The sequence below is a fragment of the Triticum dicoccoides genome, chromosome 2A (assembly GCF_002162155.2).
Source record: "Triticum dicoccoides isolate Atlit2015 ecotype Zavitan chromosome 2A, WEW_v2.0, whole genome shotgun sequence".
Taxonomy (NCBI): Eukaryota; Viridiplantae; Streptophyta; class Magnoliopsida; order Poales; family Poaceae; genus Triticum; species Triticum dicoccoides.
The window spans coordinates 745,543,298-745,566,144 of NC_041382.1; the positions used below are offsets into that span (position 1 = coordinate 745,543,298).

A 22,847-nucleotide genomic window follows, 5' to 3' on the forward strand; every position below is an offset into this window, starting at 1 on the left:
AATGATGATCTTCAGTTAAGATATCAGTCCTAAGATACCAAGGATGCGCAAACCATGCAGCCCTAGCAAATGCACAATTGAAAAACAAATGCAATTCATCCTCATCTTGAACACAGCGACAACACTCTTTATCAATATGACTAGAGAAACGAGATGCTCTCAAACCTGTAGGGAGGGCCTTGCGAAGTAATCTCCAAGCAAATGTTTGAACCCTATGAGGCATATTCTTGTGCTTCCAAACCTGCTTGAGTAAATCTTTGACTAGTGTAGAGACCTGACCAGCTTGATTCCTGGGATGTCTTTGTATATCCTACAAACATAACTTGTATGTACTTTTAGCGTTGCACTTACCATTAGGCGTGAGATCCCAACATAATATATTCGCACAATCATCTGGAATAATATTAGTTTGAGTAATGATTGTTGCAGTAGGCTCCTGGAAAATAGATCGAATTAAATCATTGTTCCAGACTTTTTGACCTGGAATCCAAAGATCCCTAACTTTAGCAGGGTAAGTGAAATTGTTAGGTTGGACGATGAGATGATCATGAATATCAGACCAGGTTGAACACCAGGGGGTACTCCATATGGAAATGTTTCCTTGCGTGATGTGGTAAAAGAGTGTGCTTTTAATTTAGGGAACAACTTGATAACAGAGGACCAAAAAGCAGATTTAGGGGTATTGGAAGTGACAGTCCAGAAAGAGGAGTCCGAAAAGTACTTAGATTTGAGAACAAGATGCAATTGAGAATTTGGGGAGTTTGCAATTCTCCAAGCCGAAGCCAAAATTAAACATTGATTCATAGCTTGAAGGTTTCTAATACCTAGACCCCTTCTTGCTTAGATGTGCAGATATCCTTCCAAGCTCGAAGGCAAAGACCTCTTGATGAACTGTCTTCTCTAATTCATGTCCACCAAAAAGTTCTAATGATAGCGGTAAGTTTAGCAATGAACTTCTTGGTAAACAATATGTTAGACATGTAATAAACCAGAAATGGAAGAGAAAACAGATCTAATTAATTCCAATCTAGCTGCATGGGAAAGCATGTTGGCCATATATCCTGGAAGTTTAGCCAAAAATTTGTCCAACACAAAGTTGTAAGCAGCTGTCCTGTTCTTAGCAGGAAGAATAAGAGGGTGGCCAAGGTGAGTGAAATTCTCATCCATGATAGAGACAGGGAAAACTCTTTGAATTTCAGAGACCACCATCTGATTAACATGAGCACTAAAAAGAATTGCATATTTGGCCCAATTAGGAGTCTGACCTGAGGCAGCACAAAATTGGTGAATAATTTGAGCCATGGCTTGAGCTTCCCTCATACTTGCTTTTCCGCACACAAGAAGGTCGTCTGCAAAAAGTAGTGAGTGGACAGGAGGGCAATTTGGTCCAAGGGTGATACCCTCAAGATTGTTAGCAGCCAAAGCATCATTAAGGGCAAGCGAAAGTTCATTAATTGCTAGAACAAAGAGATAAGGAGAGAGAGGGCAACCTTGTCTAATACCCCTTTCACTTCTGAATCTCTGAGAAGCTTGGCCATTGATAATGACAGAGAAAACCGGAGTAGAGATGCAAGCATATATTAAATTGATGAAATGCACATGCAACCCTTTACGCAAGAGAGCAGAGACAATGAAGTTTCATTCAACACGGTCAAAAGCTTTAGCAAGATCAATCTTAAGTAGGAAGGCTTGATGTTCCCAAGATTTTAAAGTAAAAGTGTGAGTGATCTCCTGAGCAATAATGATGTTATCACTAATTCTACGCCCTTCTATAAAAGCTTGCTGCGAAGGATCAATATAATCAGGAAGATGAGGTTTGAGCCTATTAGCCAAAGATTTAGCAATGATTTTATAAATAACATTACAAAGGCTAATGGGTCTATAGTCTGTAGGAAGCTGAGGAACAAGCTTCTTAGGAATTAGGGCAATATTAATATCGCTAATATGAGGGGGTAAGATACCTGTGTGGTAGAACTCATCTACAAGGGTAGTGACATCCTCTCCAATCCAGTCCCATGTAGCCAGGTAGAACTCAACATTGAAACCATCCGGTCCCGGTGATGCATTAAGCTTCATCTCTTTCAGAATCTGCAATATTTCTTGTTTATCTGGGATGGAATAAGTGAAGTCGTTTGGCTGAACCAACGGCTGAGTCCCGAGGAAAGGTCTGCCCACATTATTATTAGAGGAGGAAAAAATGTATCTGAAATAGTTAACAAAAGTATTAGCAATTTGAGTGGGCTTAAAATGGACAATATCATTTTCATCTTTGATGGATACAATAGTGTTTCTTTTCCTCCTTTTGAGAACCGCTTGATGAAAAAATCTAGTATTTCTATCACCACCTTTAGCAAAGTGTTTTTTAGCTCTTTGTTTATAGAATTGATTCAACTTGTTGAGATTCTGCTCATACCTGATTCTAAGCGAATTTTCCAACCTAAGATCTTGTTCGTGAAGAGGCTTGAATTGTATTTGATTGATCTGCTCCTCAATGTCCTGAATCTCTTGTTGAATGGGTTTCTTCTTACGGCACCATCTTTTTAGAGACCCTGCAAGGGAAGATGTCCTAGCTGAAAAGGAGGTCGACCTGGTATTGTACCAGGCTACCTTCGCATGAGCATGAAAGTCCTTTTCTAGCAGCCACCAATTTTCAAATTTAAATGATTGCTTAGGCCTATAAAACTGCCCTTCAGTAGAGATCAGAATAGGCGCATGGTCACTTAAAATAATAGGTAAATTAAGCACTTTCGTATTAGGATAGACAGCACACCAATCTGGATTAACCAAACAATGATCTAAACGCTGATAAATAGGATTAGCCGTGTGTTGTCTATTACGCCAAGTATAAGCCGGACCACTATAACCGATGTAAAAAAAAACCACAGTTTTTAATCAAGGCACGAAAGGCAGACATACGATGGTAATTAACCTTAGAATTGCACTTGTCAATATCATACAAGATGTCATTAAGATCCCCCATCCATATCATAGGCTTACCTATATTACCATACACAAAATTGGCAATCTGATCCCAGATAGGCTTCGTTTGGCGGTGGTATGGATCACCATAGATGCAAAATAACCCAAACTCAATACCCGAGGCCCTATGAACAACTTTAGCCAAGATAGCATGAAAAGTAGCGCTATATACAAAAACTAGCAGCTCATCGCTCCACATCAGCCATAACCCTCCCGATGATCCTCTCGAAGGAACAACAATACTATCAGAGATATCAAAACGATTCAAAAGATCACGGGAAGTAACTTTAGAAGATTTAATTTCTGAAATAAACACTACCTGTGCTTTTGTGGATCGGATGAGGTTTGCCAGGAACATCATGTGCTCATTGCCGAGGCCCCGGCCCATACCTCGGCCATTCCATGCAATTGCTTTCATAGCACCCGAGGCGCGTTAGGGCCATGCGCCGTTGCCCAATTGATTATCGTAGCTTTTTCAATTGATTCAGACAATCACCTCTACGAGTGGAGCTGAATTCCCCCTGATCCATGAAGATGATGCAATCGGTAGTACCTCCATCGGTGGTACCTCGAACAGCATGTGAACAGTATGCGTGAGGATTGAAGCATAATTTTGAATTTATTCATATCAAGACCAATAATAGCTATTGTAAATAGTTAGGACTCTTTTTTTTCACACAGTACCATCGAAGTCGCTCACATACACTCAACCCATGAACACACGCACACATACACTACCCTTATGAACACCTCTGAAAGACTGAGCCGGTATAGATTGACCAAGTCACCGGAAGCATCTCCTAGTCGACAAGAATTTCTCCTTCCACTGAACGAACATCGCCGAAAAGACTGAAATAAATCTAGAAAAATGTGAGTACCAATGTCAAGTTTAGGACTTGAATTTGGTGGGCTAGAATAGTTAGGATTTTTTAATTCGTAGAGTTTTTATAGGGATTCAACAATAAAATTAAATCTTTTCTTAGTCCTCCCAGTGAGTGCAAGAAACGGTAGCGAAGAGGACAAGCTAGAAGAACACTCCTAAGAAAAACAAAAAATAATAAATCCTTTAGAGCTCTTTTGTTATAGGAATGTATTTCTAGTACTAGCATTGGTTTGTATCATTCACATTTCAAAGAAAAAAAAGCTTAGACCTATTGGGAAAAAAAATCATATTATATAAATCAAATGACATCTCTTTTTTTATAAAACCTGATATAAATGCCACCTCATTTTATATGATTTTTCTATTTCTATGATATTTATACTAAGAAGCAAAGGCGCCATTGCTATTTTTGGATGGCACGCGCATTTTTTTAGGAAAACATCTCTCTCATCCCACATCTAGAGCTTGACTATAAATGTTGTATTTCACACATACACAAAGAAAACAATGGTATTTAAAAAGGTTTTAAGGAGGTAAGCATATTTGATCAAGGATCAATGAGATGAAGTGCTTCTGCTGCATCAATATGTTACTGGACTTGAGCGTGAAGAAAAGAAGTAACCTGGGGGTTACCGACTAAAGAAATGAGGATCTACTTGTGAAGGAAGAAGAGAAGAAGAAGGGCTAATGTGCAAAGGGGGAGTTACCCCGCAAAAAAGAAGTGCAAAGGGGCAGTTTAAGACACACTACTATCATATTTTATGAATTGCTTTACCAGGCTCTGAATGACGTGATGTGGATGGACACAAGGACCAACGCTGACCGCGCCTTTTGGATGCCATTAGGCTGGTTGTAATGGGGAGTATCATATACTAGTATCAGACTCGTCATAGTGGGGAGTAACTTATACTAGTGTCATGCATATGACACTAGTCTAAATTACTACCTCTGTAGTGCAAAGTAACATAGTAGTAGTGTCATAGATTGCTTCATTTATTAGCTCATAGACTCATTTTGCCTCGGAAAGCGCTATATTACAGTAACATATTATGTTACCACAAGCACCTCTTTCCTTATTAAATACATGCCACATAAGCAAAATTGTCTTGAGATGTGTTAAGTTACTACCTAAGTTACCCCACTATGACTAGCCTCATGCATATGATACTACCTCCGTAATGCATAGTATCATAAGTTAATACTCCCTCCGTCACAGTTTAGAAGGCACAGTTAAATTTGCGTGCGTTTCCACAATAGACAAGGTTTAGGGCGCATTGCATTTATTTCTAGTAGCTAATTGGTACTCTGATATACAATTTCTATATGCATGCGTAGTGTGAATGCTATTTTTACATCATTATAAATTTTCTGAGCAATTTACTTTAAATTGGGAGGACTAATTTATTTTGTGCATTAAATATATGGCGATTGAAAACTAATGTAAAATGTGCAATTTATAAATGGCAATGGCACAATGAAGGATCAATGTTATACGTTAGACACGAAAAAAAATCATCTCTTAGCTCAGTGAAGAAAAACATCTATCTCCTTCCTCTCTCATCCCACATTTGAGTTGACTATAAATGGTGTATTTCACACATGCGAAAAATAATAAAAGGTTTTTAAGCATGTATAAGTGTTGATTGCATTTTTTTAGATTAAAGGGTTGCTGATTACATCACCCGCAAAAAAAGAGTGTTGATTACATGATTGATCTACATGCTCGACCATTGATGGGCCGCACAAAATTCCGTTAATGTGATAGAGAAGTACATCGGGGTCAAAATTCCTATCAAATTCACCACGAATATTAAGAAAATGTTCCTTACAGAGGACCTAGGTAAGTATACATCGGCTACCGAATTCCTAGACATGGCGGAATATGCAAAGGGTTCGACGGCTTCTCGGCAAGGTTGTGTAACTTTTGCCGAATGTCGATTAATATTTTCAACATGTGTTAACATTTTGTTCCGTGTTGACTTTGGTCGAATCTTGTGCCAATCAACAGACTTCCTCTGGTTTTAACAGCCTTTTGTTAAAAAGTTATCTTTTGCGTGAAGCTCATTCCGGCTGTATAGTCACGAACATCGAATTAGTGCGCCCGTGATTCGTAAAGCACCACCTTTTTGACGGGTGCTTTGACGGCATGAATATGCTTCGGAAAGGCGCTAAGCACTGTTTGTTTTCTTAGCAGTTAAGAAGCTTTGTGACTTGTGAGCCAGTGATGAATCCGTCCCCGACCTTGCTTGGTTTCTCTCGAAGGCATTTTGTCATTCGATGAGTAGTTTGTTCGACAGTGGAGGCCACAGCTGGCCACCTTCCATCCCTTGTCTGATATGGAAATTGATGGCGCGGATGCAACCAGAGTTGACGACGACCACGACCCGGTTGTATCCATCCAGGCATCCATCCATCCCAGCAGATGTACCGGCGGCAGGGAGACCATGGAGCGGGGCTTCTGCCATGGCAACACATGGGGCTGGATTGCTTGAAGCAGCGAGGAACATGACCCTGTCATCATCGCGAATCACTGCACCCATGCTGCCAAGAACCTAAAACTTGGGAAATGCAAAATGAGAAATAAACAACCCGCTAGTCGCTGTTGGTAGCAACCAAGATCCCACTATTTTGCATTCATTCCCCAGCTTATGCCCATGGCCAGGGATCCACCAAAGGCATCGATCGCGCAGTGAAAAAGGTTGCCTAGAGATTGCGTCACGAATCATGGTTTAACAAAGGCATCATCAACATTAGATATCGTACATGCTGGTACTACCGGTGGATGCAACTCCTTATTATACTGCCATCTTCATCTCTATCTTCTGGTGAGGATCGTAGGAGACCAGCTTGAAGTCTGACGCGACGAACGAGTCTATATCCTTCTTCAGAGGGTTTATCTTCAGAATCTGCAAATGGCATCCATGTCAAACATAGTCAGATACACGGATTACTCAGATGCGAAGGCGGAGTCAGCAACTGTCCCCGGCTGCTTTTCGTACGACGAGGTTATGCTCTGCTTGAGGAATGCTTACAGGAAATGGCTTGGGCTGCTTCTGAAGTTGTTCCTCCAAGGCTTGGACGTGCGTGCTGTAGACATGGGCGTCGCCCATCACATGGACAAACTCTCCAGGAGAAAGATCTGCACACGCACAGAGTGTCAGGATCCAACAACTTGTATACACATCTCTGAGAAAACGTTTCTTTTGGTTTACTGGATTGTTCTTTATATTTTCAGGACGAAGGGGAAGAGTAACATGTGTTATCCGAGTTGTTAGCAAATAGCAACTCAATGCAAAACATATACAGTAAGATAAAACCAACAATTAAAAGAAGATGAGATGCTCCTTGCCGTAGTATGTTAAGAATATTTCATATGGAATTTTGCAAGTGACAAAATGACTGAGGCATATGTCCTTGCAAAAGAGCACTTTGAAATTGCTGATAAAGTTATAGATTAACAGGTTGAAAGCTACTACCTCTGTAAACTAACATAAGACGTTCTAGGTCACTAGTTTACAGAGGGAGTATTATTATTCAAACTAGCCATACCAAACAAACTATGGTTTCACAAACGCGGAACTATTCAGGACTGCTATTGTTGGGCATTTGAATATGCTGCATGTTGCATCTCTAATTCTCTATCATAAATCTGAAATTTCTGAGAAAGCTTTTGACAAGATTATGCACAGAGCACTGTTTGAAAAAAAAATCAGTATATAATGGTTTTGGGCATAAGTTATAAGTGGATGGGTTTGGATTGTGGAAAGTCTTTTTTTCTGTCACCCGCATCAATCTCATGGCATGTCTGACAAGTGTTTCACCTGCAGAGTCACGTCCAATAATGGTACTAACAGAATTCAGATTACTTTGCAACAGACTTTCTTATGGTTCTTCTGCTGAGAGATACCTGAAACTGTTGGATAACTATATAGGTCTTTCTGCACATTCATCTATAGGTAATGGGATTTCTGCACTCTTATTCATCTACTTAATACTTCCTCCGTCCCATAATATAAGAGCATTTTTGACACCTCACAAGTGTCAAAAATGCTCTTATATTATGGGACGGAGGGAGTAGGTAATGGGATTTCTGGACTCCTTTGGAGGGGCCTGTGTGAGGGCAGTCTGTTGGGCCTCAAGTCCCTGTGAATTATTCTCCACTATCAAAGAGAAAAATATGACTGTACAGCAGGTGGCCCAGCGAGAACAGTTGATCTTCAGCTGGAGGAAATTTTGTTGGATCTTACACACCATACTGGCAAAGGATTCTTCATGAAGGAGCATAGACTACTCAGAGATCTGGACTATTTAATTTCGAAGGGACCACACATAGCACCCAAAATTGTTAAAAGAAACCTTGAAAGATGAACTTGACAGGCAGGGGCAGTAGGCATCGGGCCGCTACTTCCAGCGGGGCATAGCTCCTAAAGGCGTGCGTTCTATTTTGGGTTGTTAGATGCATTCATGGGCATGTAAATAACTTTTTTATATTTCCCAATACACCCAGATGCAAGGCTTTGTGTTTATTCAGGAAAAAAATTGGTTGTCCACAGAGGAAAAGGAAAATGTTATTGTAAGCTTCAATCATGGTGAGACATAGCCTGTTATAGGTCGTATTTTCCCCCCACTTATTGTAGCCCTTTTAGTTTCACATAATTATAAACTAGGATCTACTTCTTCTTTTTTAAGAAAACGAAATGACTTTGAACCTATACAAACTAACTAGTTCCAAGTGACAACAGAATGACATAGCATATAGAACAAGCAAAATGCCAAGTCCTCAACAACAACGAACCGAATTGTCATGAAACAAAAATAAACAAGCTAGGATTTTAATATGATTTCCAAGCCTTAGCAAATAAAAGATATTGATAAAAAGAAGTCAAGAAGTAAAAAAACTTACCACAAACTTGTGCAATCATACACGTCAGAAGAGAATATGATGCAATGTTGAATGGTACACCAAGCCCCATGTCAGCTGAACGTTGATACATCTGACAGGATAATTCTCCATTCTCGACATAAAACTGCAAGGCAAGATATAAAATATGATATCTAAATAAGCTGCTAAGAGAAGAAAATGGCACATTAACTGTTTATAGAAGCAATAAAAAGGGGAAATGATTTATAAAACCAACCATTTTCAACAAAATACCCATGTCTGAACATCATACTAGTCCACTTACAAGCAGATATAGAGGCATTGGGGTTTTTTTTTTCATTTGCAAAATACAGTAAATGTATGTACAAACAGGGAAAAGAAAGCAATCTACAATCCTCACAGAGGGCAGCCTTAGTCTATAGGCAACTTCCATGAGAAAACATAGGAGCAATTTAATACAGATAAAATGGTTACTACGGTCATGTGCAGAATTGCAGCCACCTAATGATGTATACAATACAACTTCATACCAAAACATAAGGACTACCAGATAACAAAAGTAATAAGGAAAAAATTCCACCAAGTTACTAACCTGTGCAAACATGTGGCAAGGTGGAAGTGCCATCTTCTTGAGATCTGTTGGATTCCATGCAGACATAATGATACGCCTATCGTCAGGGTTATTCTTGATCTTGTTAATGACATCAGCTAACTGATCAAAACCTTTCCCCGTATAATCAGCATGCATGTCAGTATATCTGTGAAATATGTTAAGACAGTTTAGAACACAGTAAGACAGGCACAGTTAAGGAACAAGAGAGTTTTTAAACCAATGTAAGCTTACTCAGCACCGAAGTGTCTCCACTGAAATCCATAAACTGGTCCCAAGTCACCCTCCTCTCTTTGTGATAGACCAATACTAGAAAATATGCCAGGCAGATCAAAGTTTAGGATGTTATGCTGTTTTATTTCTGTGCAGTTATATCCAAGAGATGTTACCTGTCAAGATACTCCCTTGACGCATTGCCATCCCATATACGAATATTTTTTTCCTGTAAAACCTGTAAATAAAAATTTATGGACACTGTCATGAAAAGGGGGACCATTGATGCATTACAGCAATATTGACCTCCTATCTAGTCCTGAAATGCAGCAAACAGGCTATAACTCAAATAGCTAACTAGGATACAATTGTTTAGAAGCTCGAAAGAGTTGACCCAAACAGCTTAAACACACGAGTTACCTTCAAATATTAAATAACATGAATAGCCAGTAAAATAACATGCATGCGATCACCTATTTGCATTCTGTTGAAAAAAAAAACTTGACGGACACCTGAAGTGTTTAAATTTCTGTAAGAGGATTATTCAGAGAAGGCTAGTCCCAAAATAGCCATTGTACTTGATTACACATGGGCGTAATTGCAGAGATGCTCCACGAAGCACGTTCTAAGGTGAACACCACAATATGCTATGAAGGAGCATCCATAATCAGAAATATGTCAGTGGCCACAGAGTGCATTACCGTCTTTTTTACCATCATGCAGCCAAGACACCAATCCCAAAAGTCGCTATTCAACATGTAAACTTAAGGACTGCGCAACTCAACGAAAATAAATATTCAAATACCTTTGCATTCGTTGAGCCACTGATGAACCACAACAGTTCTTCAAGAACACCACGCCAAAACACCCTCTAGAAAAACCATATAAGAAACAAAACAATGCATTAAAGATCAAGGTAAAATATTCTGCTCTCTGAATATATAAACCAGGCCACAGAGGAGATAATACCCAAAACTTCTGTTCATCATTCAGAGCAAGATTTTTTTTATACTGGTGTATGAGCTAATATTACCAAACTGTGTGATGTCTGAAACTCATAGAACAACAATGAATTTGCATGTTTGGTCACGAATAAGTGCAATTGATAATAGGGATGCAAGCAGCAGCCCACTTGCCCTGTGAAACTCCTCAATTAGTGCAATGGCAGCAAAATTAATACTAGCAAGTACTGGGTTTCGGGATATGCATCTAGCCACTTGCGTCCCTAATTGATAAAAAAGAAGCTTATGATCTAATTGGTATCCAGTTTTTGCAATTGACTGGACCATGGGACTTAAGAGCTAGGATGTAAGGATCTCATAGCATGTGAGTGTCTAAGATTATACTGGTAAAGATTAAAAAAATACTTCAGAACTGTCTGAGCTTAAGAAAAAACAAATACTGATGTCCAATAGCTCAATAAAGATCGCAGCTATCTTCTCAGGTTCCTATAAGAATTGAACTGGTTCCTTTCAAATTATGACAAAATTATTATGAAGTAAATGTGTAATAAATTCCAAAAAAAATTGTGCGTTTGAGAAACTGGGGTTCCGTGGTATAAATTTTATGCATGAAGTACATACAGGAGATAGATTAACCAAAATCAACAAGTTACTGCAAATCCCTAAGCGATATCATGCTTGGCATGCATTTGAACAAAATTAACTAGCCTGATGCAGTTGCCATTTCTTAAACTTGAAAAGGCTGGTATTTTTATCAATTGACAATTCATCCATGCCTCCTTTCCTTCAAATAAAATATCACCAAAATAATAGAACCAAAGAGCATTGCAATCTGGACTTCCACTAGCAAGCACACTGACTTCAGTATTGTTATGTTCGAAAATTAGAAGTGCATATATTCAACAAAGAGCATAAGTAATACCTTTGTTGTAAGTAATGGAAAATTCTTCCTCAAGTTAAACCGCATCTGGTAAGAAGAAAACAAATATTAGCTTTCTTTCCATCATCAAATCTAAATAGAAATACTGGAAAAAATTGGGGACAGCACCTGACAACCAAATTTTGATATTGTTCCTGTTCCTGTTCTGTCATTTTTCCGAGCACCACTTCGTAATATATCTTGAACAAGATTGAGATACTGATATTCATCATGCTTTTCGAAGATCATTTTTGGTAGAAAGGAAAAATTCTGAATTTCAAACTTTTCCTTCTTAGCATCATTGCTGGTTAATTCACTGGGATTTGAATCATTAGCCTCTTCCGCTGACTTTCTAACGCGAACAAAGGTCGCGAAAGAATGCCTAATGTTGTTCTCCACAACTGGAGAAGATGAATACCATGGGTGGAAGACCAATGGATCAATAGGAGGAATGAAAGTATCACACTCAATGGTGGACTCTATGTCAGTAAGATGGATGGCCTCACATGCAGATGCATTTAGCGATTCCCTGCATCAAAAAAATTGTGGTTGAAGTGAACACAGAATTATAATACCAGAATAACCAGGAACAATGTTCATCAAACAAATATTCCTACAAAGGCTGATAACTCACCTCAGTACCTGACCACCCCCTATTAGAAAAGCTTTCTCAATTGTTGAGCTGTAGGGAGCTGATGCTAGTAGTTCTAAGGAAGAATCCAAGCTTCCACAGGTGACAACATTTTCAACAGTTGCATAATCAGAACTGCCCGAACGAGTCAGTATAACATTCAAGCGACCGGGCAATGGCCTAAACTTAGTGGGTATGCTTTCCCATGTTTTCCTTCCCATTATAACAGCATTTTTCTTTGATGGGTCTGCTGTAGCCATTGTGAGATCCTTAAAAAACTTAAGGTCACTAGGCAGCTTCCATGGCAATGCTCCGTCCTTCCCAATGCCCATCTCACGGGTAGCAGCAACCACAACTTGATATTTTCTCTGAATATCACTGTGTGAATTGCCATTTGTGACACCTGCCATCATTCGAGATTGATGGAAGCAGGAAGACTTCAGTTTGTTGATGGCCTCAAGAGATTTATGCCTTGTCCAATGAGAAATTGTGGTGGTACGCGTGCTCAAAAATGGTGTGGCCTGAATGTGAGGAAGCAACGTATAAGAACCAAGTCAGCATAGAAAGCAGCGGACTGACACATATATAAGTAGACAACATCCTATCCTAGAAGAGCTAAAGAGCTATCGAACAGATACTAAGAACCTCTGGACACTGAACCCCAATGTTTCAGGGCATAATGCAGACAGGGGCCAGAATCTATTATAACTAGCTCGATTCTCACAGAACAAGGGGAATAATCACTATTTCAGCTTGAATAAAATTTGGGGTTGTGGTATCTATTGCCTTTACATTATCACAAAAAGAGGGGCCAACAAGCACCGGCCCGTAAAAATCAAGGAAGCAACTGAATGCAACTACTCCAATTATTCTCCAATGTTTAATTTATGAGAGTACACTACACAAAACTCCAAGTTTTCAGCAATAAACTGTTGCAGAAGAAGTGAAAAACTTGCAGAACCGTGTTAAAATGTAAAGGTAATGGCAGGTAATGTAGATGGTGTACTTAACGGTCGTGTATAGAGTGGAGATGCCGGCTCGCGCGCTGAGTAGCTTTGATGATAGCATCTGTACCAGGAACTACCAATAAAGATGGGCACGATCGTTGATGTTAAAATAATTGAGGCAACTCTAACAACTGAGAAATGAGGGGGAAAACAAAGAGAGCTAGCATGCTCGGCTGCTCCTCGATGAAACTAAATCGGGATAAAACCATCCTTTACGCCGAGAATGAATCCTAAACTGCCCAATCAATCGGTTCGTCGCGTCAGAGCAGTTGGTAATAGCCGAGAGCTTGAAATCAGTGCCCAAGTTCACTGGGACAGACGCGGATCGAACATCACTGACACAGGGAGGAGCCACCGAGCATCCCCTTGTGCAGGGGAAACAAGAATCTGGCCGCAGCATCGCTGCTTCATAGCATATGCTTCCATCGACAAGTAGAAAAATACATACACCCAGGCACATCCGGCGAATCTACCGAGTTCTTGGCTGATTATGCCGAGATTTGCGAGGAGAGGAGCGCAGCGCAGGGGCGGGAGCAGAAGCTGAGATACGAACGTACCGAGACCGTGCCGGCTTGCCCCGGTGGCTGCTGAGACGGCGCCCCCGGTGCCGCGCGCGCTCGCCGCCGGTGGGGAGGAGGAAGCGGAGGAGGGGGCAGGCGTCGGCTGTCGTTGGCGTTTTTGGGCGGGGGCGGCGGGAAACCAGCGCGCGCAAACCCTAGCGAAGCGGCTGAAAACTCCCTCCGTGACCGTGTCCGTCTCTCGCTCCCTGACGTCACCCCGAGCACCGCGGTCCCACGTGTAATCTCCCGGCCTGTCAGTTGTCCGGGCCCACCTGTCAGTCGCGGCCCGCGGGCCTTGGTAGTAAGAAAAGGGAACCAACCGAGCCACTGGGCCGCCGGGGAGAGGCTTGCGTTTGCGTTGCGTGCTGAGGAGCGGAGGAGGCAGGAGCCGGCGTCGTGTTTGAGTAGGAGTAGGATAAGCGGATTGCTCTCTCGCCTGTGGGGATTTCCGGCGAGAAGGACTCGAGGCGAGCGGATCGAGAGCGCCCGCCCGCCCGCCCGACCTCGCCGATCAGCCGCGATGAACTGCGAGACGTGCCACCTCAACGAACTGGTCAGATCCGATCCGATCCGACCCCCCCTCCTCCTTCCCCCCTGATGATTTCTCCTTGCTTTCCTAACGAATTCAGGCCTTCTTGCTTGTAGGAGCTGGAGCCGCTGGAGATCAAAGACGTGCTGCGATGTAAGTTCTAGTTTTTCCCCTTCGATCCCCTCTTCCATGCTTCTGCTCCACTGTTCCAATTTTTGCCTTCTTGTGTTCCCTCTTTTACTAGTTTAGTAGTAGCCGAAATCTACTCTTTGATACTGATGTACTGAATAGTAGCAGTAGTAGTTTAATTTACGAGTATATCGTGGCCCCGTTATTTATGTCCTAGTCTGATTAGTTGCAACTACTGTACTGATGTGCCGGAGATTGATTCCCTGAGCTCCTTGTTTCATGTTGGCATTTGCACTTGTGCAAAAGGAAAACTGAAGCAATTGCATTCCTCTCTGCAATTAGTCTTCAAACGGACCAGTTATAACAAACGTGTCTGCTATTCTTTTTAGTGTGGTTCTCTTTACTCTGTTCCTAATGATTATCGTGTATGAATCTGTTGCAGGCATCTTGCACACTATATTCTTTCATCGAACCCTCACTCTTGTCCGGCCCAAGGATGTTGACTGCGACCTCTTTGAGATCACATATGTGAGTATTACTGAATAGCTGCAGTAACTCTTATCTCCTCCATGTATTTGGTGTTGCAGACAATATTACTTAGCTCCAAGATATATGCTGGTGTGCTCCATGATATTATTTGACCTGCTCCAACTAAAAGAACCATCGTTGATGTCATTTGTGTTTGTGTGGTCAGGTTCAATGTGGACTTGCAGAACTAGAAAAGGAGGTTGATGAAAAGATCAACCAGTTCATTGCTTGGGCAGAAAAGCATCCAAATCGGAAAAGCCAGGTTGTTCGATAAGGCTGAACAACATATTTCTACTATTTGCATATATTTCTACTATTTGCATGTTTTTTTATTATTTTCGTTTTAACACATGGTAGCTGAATATCAGGTGTGCCTCTCTTTCTTCGATGAGAAGAACAAGCACCCAGGCTGGTTCAGCAGCAAGACTGAGAGGGTTTTCTGGGAACAATGGTTCATCAATTTGCATGTCACAAGCCCTAAAGGGCAAGGCAAATCACGTGGCTCCAAAGCACCGGCAAATACTAAAGGTAGTTCCATTTTCATTGACAGGGTCTGTTTCATGGCTCCTCGCTAGGGCTCAAACCTAGGTTGAGGGTGTGTGTCTCCATGCTCTCTGCCACTCTGGACTCGTAGGAATAGTTTTGCTAATTATGTCATCTTCGGGATGGTATTGCTTATGAGCATATAACAAATCAGTTACAACTTGTTGTTAACTTGCGATGATATGTGCCCTCAGGACAAGCATTGGAAGAGACCAGCTCAAGACGTGATGCGCTAAGCTTGCTGATCCAAGAAGTCCTGTTCCAGATCATTAACTACGCCAATGAGAAAAAAGACCATATTCCTCCAATCTCCGACAGAATATTCAATCATGAGATTTTGGTCCCCAGGTGCGTTCAGTTTTATACTTGACTATTTTAACCAGCAACCTTCTTTGATACTGAGTAGTCTCTGCAAGTTTGTTGGGATTATTTCATCACTATCTGAATCTCCAGGTGACACCTTTTCCTTGGACGTGTGTTCACAGCTCTTCTGATTCCGTATTCGGGTGGAACGCCGACGTTCTTCGGAGGGCATTGAGTAGTGGACATTCGTACTCACTGAACTGAAGATCTTTGTTAGAAACTGCACTAAACGAAGATGTTGGTATCGGTGTGCTACCTTTCATGGTGATAAGACGTTGCCCCTTTCTCACCTCTCCATTGATCGTTTGGTTATAAGACGTCGTCAGAGCTGCTGACTCATGGAAGCAATGTTGTGTACAGAATAATGTAGAACTGCCAGTGAACTGACTCTCTTACCCATCCAATCATGTAATTCCCACTTGTTTAGCTGTAAATATTTCTCTTGACAATCTGTGTCCAAAAAATATTACCATGTTATTATGCAGATGTGAAAAATATGTGCATTCCGGATGTTATGTGCAGTGGTGTTTATTCGGTGTGCCGACATAAGGAAGAAAACTGGGGTAGGAAGCTGTTTTGACTGATTATATTGCCACTTTTAGGCCCCGTTCGGCAATGCGCCGGCTCCGTGAAATCCACGGATCTGCGGAGCATCGTTTTGCCCGCTCTAAGACTTTTCACTGCAGCTCCGTCCGCTCCCGGAGCGGAGCAGTGGAGCGGATGGACACCAAACGGGGCCTTAGATTGGACAAAACACAATTTTCATCTGGAAATGTTGTTCGGAGATAGGAAGATAGAGAGAGTGTATCATGTGCACCTCGAGTTTTTTCTGCAAACCGGTGTACCAAACCTACAATCCATGTCAAAACTTTCCCAAGGAAATATGAAGATAATTAGGTACATAGAAGTAGCATATATACTTATCATGTCACAAATATTTTGATTATAAGTTCAACTCAACTTGAGAACAAAAGTAATAAAACATTTTAGTGTACAAAAATAGTAAATTTTGAAAATGTAGTGTTAACGGGTCGATTCATAGCCTACTTGAAATTGAGAACAAGTATTCCCTCTGTAAACAAATATAAAAGCGTTTAGATCACTACTTTAGTAATCTAAACACTCTTATATTTCTTTATGGAGGGAGTATTAAACATTAATAGAATGATTTGTCATTTCTGCTTCTCGATGTCGAACTAATTTATAATTGAAATTCAATGGCATGACAAATAGACATTGTGTTTTATGTAATCTTAGGTTTTTCTGAACTTTTTGTCATAATTGTACAACGGCCGGTTGCACAACTCTCGATGCATAGGATAATATAGCCTAGTTGGATTACTAGACCCTTCAAAGTTCAAACACGTCTGGATCAATAAGTTGCGTCGAGAAAGAACAATAAGAAATTTGCTTAGGTAAAAGATAGGGGAAATCCATACCACAAACAGGGTAACTCTTTGATTGTTCAACTAAAAAAACAAGAGTTGCAAGAGTTTTCATTCTTATTGGCTTAAAAAACATACATACAAGGGGAATGAAAGAAAAAGAGGAAGTCGAAGAAACTAGCATTAATATTGCAAATTACAACACAATGCATCGAAGGACTCCCAAAGAAAATGAAAGAAAATACAAACAAGTCCTTCCCTTTTGCATACAGGACCTCGGAAAATGACACATTAAACACAATCCATCGATTAAGCAACATGCTACCTTCGGAGATGCTGGGGCTACCATTCTGACCACAACCTTTGCGACGCTAGGCAAGGGGAAGAGGGTCTCACTGACTAAGAGGTTGGAGATGGAAGCAAAGGGGGTCTGCTAGGTTGATCAATATTCAACGATCAACCATCGCTATCCATAATACACAACGACGACATCTGATGATTGGATCAACAACTCCGGCTAGCGACATCGATGTTGTGATCAAATATAGACGAAGACCATTTGAGACAACTCTCCTACCAAAACTTTGAGCTAGATATGAGAAAATTGGGCATAGATATGCTTTCGCCTGTCCTTCTGTCACCGTGACGACGAAGAAATAAGGGAGGTGGCTACATTAGCTCGATCTAGCCGACCACCAAGTTTTCAGTCGGAGCTCCCATCAGATCCACCTCCATTAGTTTTCGTTCACCTTGGAAGATGACATGGAGATGTAAATGTGGCCACCAAACACATCTCACCAACGCCAGTGAGAAACTCCAAAATGGCATAACGATAGATATCGGTGCTAAGGTAAACCCTTACCTAAACCAAGACCCACTACATGCAACGGCGATCCAACCTTGTCTCCGATCTTGACTCCATCTAACAATGTCATCATAGGAGAATGATAGAGGAGTCAGGGGATTATAGGCGACACTCAACTAGCGGAAAGAGGAGTGAGAAAGAAAGAATACAAATGAGAGCAGGAGCGTCTACGTTTCGCTTCTAGGGAGATAGATGAATGACTCACCTCGAGCGGCGTTGTAGTGGGTCGGACCATTAGTTGTTGCAAACGTTAGTTTAGTTTGTTCATTTGTTTTTCCTTTTTTTTCTTTTTTACTCGTGTTTGCATTTCGAAACATAAATTAAATTACAGGTTTTAAAATACTTCCACCGCACAATTTTAAAATTTCCCATACAATTCAAAAGAATTTTCACGCATTTAAAAATTTGTTCATGACATTATATTAAAAAATTCAAGAAAATATTACATGTTTCATGTTTTTTAATGTTTGTGAAACCATTTAAAATCATGAAATATATGTTTCATGTTTTTTAATGTTTGTGAAATGAAAAGAATAGTTCTCAATTTTAAAAAAAGTTATAACACCTTAAATATATTTGCATGTTTTAGAAACATGTTCAACGTATGTTTAAGTAATTTCACTTTGTATTTCAATATACACTTATAAATGTTTTCAAACACGTATTTGGATAAATGTTCAACATGTATTTTAAAACTATTCAAGCTATGCAGAAATATTCAATATGTATGAACAAAGTTAACATTTGTTTGAAAAATGAAGAAAAATAAAATAAAAAAACAAGAAAAAGGGGGAAACAAAACTAACAAAACAAAAAAAATGATGAAAAACTGATAGAGAAAAGCACAAAGAAGAACAAAAAAAGGCACGAAGCATCCCTAAAACCGGCCAAAACCAGGAGGAAGGTTCCGCGAACCAGTGTTTAGAAGCTTCCCAAAACCATTTATTTGACCAATCCACTTTTAGCGATCCCGGGTCTCCTAGTTTTTAGCCATTGCCCTCAGAAAACCAATATGGCGACAGATCTGCTAGCTAAGAACTCGGAGATGTCTCGAACAATTGGTTGGAAATCGGAGCCCCCGGCTTTCTTAGTGGATGTTTTAACAAACGATGTGTCTTTATTCTCACGTGAATTATAAACCGCCATGATGGCATTTCCCTAAAAAAACAAGCGAGATATAGCACTGATGTAAGGGCATATTTATCCCTACGGTGTTTTGGTGATTGATGACAATGCATTTGCGGACTAATCGGGTGCTTTGAGTTCTTTCAGATATTCATCCTTCGGCACGAAACGATTATTTCCCCTCGGCGCTCTACTCAAGACGGTGTAGCTTCCTTCGTGACTTTGTTGGTGGACTAAGTTTCGTAGTAGTCACCGTACTATCAAGAGGGGATCTGCTTAGGTATGATTTGGGTGGAATCAACACGTACACGTTCTTCTCACACCCACCGTTTCTTTCCGTCTCTCTGGAGCTTCTCTTTTCTTCCCATTGTGTCTTTTCCTGGACCCAGCGGTAGTACCGCGGGCCACAGCGGTAGTACCACTGAGGCTCACTAAGCGGCAGTACCGCTCCTCGGAGCGGTAGTACCGCTTTATGGCCTCAGCTGCAGTACCGCTGCGGCTCCGTGCTCCTACCGCCTCGACTCGAGTGCGCATTTTCTCGTGTCGGGTTTTACGGCACTAGCTGCAGTATAGCGGTAGTACGGCTGAAGCTCAGTAAGCGGTAGTACCGCTCCTCGGAGCGGTAGTACCGCTGGTTGGCCTCAGCCGCAGTACCGTTGTGGCTCCGTGCTCCTACCGCCTCGACTCGAGTGCGCATTTTCTCGTGTCGGGTTTTACGGTACTAGCTGCGGTAGTAGTGGCGGTAGTGCTGCTTGTGAGCGGTAGTACCGCCCTGCCTCCGCGGTAGTACCGCTCTGGGTCCCAGCCCTTTCTCTTCTAGCGCGGCAGTACAGCTGAGGGGGAGCGGTAGTACCGCCCTGCCCCCGCGGTAGTACCGCTCTCTGCGGGGCTGAGTGGGGGGTAACAGCTGGATTGTTCCCCCCACTATAAAAGGGTGTCTTCTTCTCCCCTTTGACCTACCTCTTCCACCATTAAAGCTCCATTATTGCTCCAAGCTCCATTTTCGCCCGATCTCACTCCCTAGCCAACCAAACTTGTTGATTTGCTCGGGAATGGTTGAGAAGGCCCCGATCTACACTTCCACCGTGAGATTTTTGATTTCCCCACTCATCCTTAGCGGATCTTGTTACTCTTGGGTGTTTTGAGCACCCTAGACGGTTGAGGTCACCTCGGAGCCATATTCCATTGTGGTGAAGTTTCGTGGTCTTGTTGGGAGCCTCCGATTAAGTTGTGGAGTTTGCCCCAACCTTGTTTGTAAAGGTTCGGTCGCCGCCTTCAAGGGCACCAATAGTGGAATCACGGCATCTCGCATTGTGTGAGGGCGTGAGGAGAATACGGTGGCCCTAGTGGCTTCTTGGGGAGCATTGTGCCTCCACACCGCTCCAACGGAGACGTACTTCCCCTCAAAAGGAAGGAACTTCGGTAACACATCCTCGTCTTCACCGGATCCACTCTTGGTTATCTCTTACCTTTACTTGTGCAAGCTTTTTAGTGTTTGTTCCCTTGCTTGCTTGTGTGCTTGTTGTTGTTGCATCATATAGGTTGTTCACCTAGTTGCACATCTAGACAACCTACTTTGATGCAAAGTTTAATTTGGTAAAGAAAAGCTAAAAATTGGTAGTTGCCTATTCACCCCCCTCTAGTCAACCATATCGATCCTTTCAATTGGTATCAGAGCCTCATCTCTTTATTAAGGACTTTACCGTCCAAAGAGTATGGTTGATACCGTAGACGGAGCGGAGGAACACTCCGGTGTGAATCCTATCTCGTCTACAGGCGATGGGGGAACTTCGGTCTCTCGTGAGGAGTTCAATGTAGCATTGGAGACATTAAAAACCTCCATGACGACTGAAGTTGAAAACATGTTTACTAAATTTCTTGAGGGGCTTAAACTATCCACCGCACCGTTAAAAGTGGGGGATCCCACCAACAAGGTGTCGGATGCTATCCCCGACAAGGGGGAAGCTAGTAGTGAAAAGGCTCCTTCTTCTAGTGGCAAGAATGGCACCGGCATCTTTGCCCATATGGAACCACCACTTGTGTATGGTGGACCGGTTCCTTCTACTCATTTGAATCATGCTGGTCCTCCTCCTAAGATTGTGAAAAATGAGGATTTTGATTCTTGGGTTTACCGCTTTAAACGTCATTTAAATCATGTGAACACTAACCTTTGGAGAATCATTGAAGAAGGTTTCTACCCACATGATCCAAGCAACTTCACTCCTCGAGAAGCCGCGGACAATCAATTCAATAAGAATGCTCTCTTCATCATTCAAGATGCAATTCCACCCGAAGACCTACCTCATCTTCGTCCCTTAGCCTTGGCCAAAGATGCATGGCATTGTGTCGTGTCTCTCTACCGGGGAAGCGCAATCATTCAATGCTCCAACTATGAAGTGGTACAAGATGAGGCCGATGAGTTTGCGATGAAGGAAGATGAAGAACCTTGTGAGCTTTATCGGAGAGTCACCAAACTCGCGGTCTCACTACGAGATCACGGGAGCAAGGACACGGATGACAATTGGATCAAGCGCAAATTCCTCAAGGCAATGATGCCCTACCACAAGGCCATGTCCTCCGTCATCCGCCAAAGACCGGACTTCCACACTTTGACCTCAAGTGAGGTGTTGGATGAGTTTGTTGCCATGAACATTTTGGACAAGACCGCTGACAATGCGGTGCTCCGTTCTCAACGGGGAAAGAAGCCTAACCTTGCTTTGAAGGCCAAGCTCACCGTGGAAGAAGAAGAAGAGGAAGAGGAGGAGAGCAACCCCGAAGATACAAAGTATGCATATCATGAACACATGGCACTTGCTTCAAGGCAATTTTGGAGCAAGAAAAACTCGAGGAACAACTTTAGCAAAAACACCTCGAGTGGCACGAGGGGCAAGCAATGTGTAAGGACTTGCTACAATTGCGGCAACGTGAGTCATTTCGTTGCGGAATGCCCGTATGAGAAGAGAGAAGACAATGGTGGCAAACTCATCTGAAAGGACAAGGCCAAGTCGTTCCCCAACAAGAACAACTTCACCAAGAAGACTCCTCCCAAGGCCTTGGTTGTGCAAGAAGAGTACAATGAGGATGATGACGATGATGAAGATGATGAGTCAGTTGCCATGGCCTCCGTCGCCATTGCCACAACGTCACGAGTGTCTCTCTTCGACTCACCTAACGAGAGCATCAACACCAAGTGCCTCATGGAGAAAGCCACCAACAAGGTAACCTCCAACATCAAAACTACCATCATTAATCATCCTTCCCCATCGGAGAGCATTAATGAAGTTGAGGGAGCTAATGTGGAGGCTAACGAGTTTGAGGCCTTTATGGGAAAACTCAAGGGAAAATCCAAGAAGCACTTTGTTGCTCTCTTGGAACAACTTGGTGAGGCCAATGACATGATCGAGGCTCACGAAGACACCATCTCAAAGATGGAAGGGCATAGTCGTGACTATGCCGATGAGATTTCAGATCTTTCCAATGCTCTTGAGGAAGAGCGTGGTCTTCGTTTGGCTCTTGAGGAGTCATACAACGGTGATCATGCTAAGTTAGAGAAAGATTATGATCATGCCCTCGTTGTTTCTCGTGTGCTAAATTCTGAGAAGGCCAAACTCGGAGTTGATCTTGCTAGACTCAAAGAGGAGTTTGATATACTTGACAAGGCCCACACGGCCTTGAAGGGTATTCACGCTAGTCTCAAGGAGTCTCATGATCAACTCCAAGTGAAGCTAACTAAG

General features: G+C 41.9%; 2 protein-coding genes across 5 annotated transcripts; one reads left to right on the plus strand and one right to left on the minus strand.

Moving 5' to 3' along the window:
- Window positions 1-6,462: 6,462 nt before the first annotated feature.
- LOC119356870 (putative bifunctional dihydrofolate reductase-thymidylate synthase) lies at window positions 6,463-13,812 on the minus strand. 3 transcript variants are annotated; one of them, XM_037623860.1, is made up of 12 exons: window positions 13,644-13,812; window positions 13,091-13,147; window positions 12,083-12,600; window positions 11,578-11,977; window positions 11,452-11,496; window positions 10,373-10,438; window positions 9,744-9,805; window positions 9,589-9,663; window positions 9,337-9,502; window positions 8,766-8,889; window positions 6,895-7,001; window positions 6,463-6,768 (listed from the first exon to the last, which is right to left on the minus strand). In XM_037623860.1, the coding sequence occupies exons 2-12, from the start codon at window positions 13,145-13,147 to the stop codon at window positions 6,658-6,660; spliced, it is 1,731 nt and encodes a 576-aa protein (XP_037479757.1). In that variant the 5' UTR covers window positions 13,644-13,812; the 3' UTR covers window positions 6,463-6,657. The 3 variants fall into 3 exon arrangements, with proteins under 3 accessions (XP_037479757.1, XP_037479758.1, XP_037479759.1); XM_037623861.1 differs by lacking the exon at window positions 13,091-13,147 and having other exon boundaries at window positions 13,644-13,811; XM_037623862.1 differs by lacking the exon at window positions 13,644-13,812 and having other exon boundaries at window positions 13,086-13,103.
- A 158-nt stretch (window positions 13,813-13,970) lies between these two features.
- On the plus strand, window positions 13,971-16,259 carry LOC119356871 (autophagy-related protein 101-like). 2 transcript variants are annotated; one of them, XM_037623864.1, is made up of 7 exons: window positions 13,971-14,199; window positions 14,292-14,328; window positions 14,747-14,832; window positions 14,999-15,094; window positions 15,201-15,360; window positions 15,570-15,723; window positions 15,861-16,259. In XM_037623864.1, the coding sequence occupies exons 1-7, from the start codon at window positions 14,167-14,169 to the stop codon at window positions 15,940-15,942; spliced, it is 648 nt and encodes a 215-aa protein (XP_037479761.1). In that variant the 5' UTR covers window positions 13,971-14,166; the 3' UTR covers window positions 15,943-16,259. The 2 variants fall into 2 exon arrangements, with proteins under 2 accessions (XP_037479761.1, XP_037479760.1); XM_037623863.1 differs by having other exon boundaries at window positions 14,047-14,199; window positions 15,829-16,259.
- The last annotated feature ends 6,588 nt before the right edge of the window (window positions 16,260-22,847 follow it).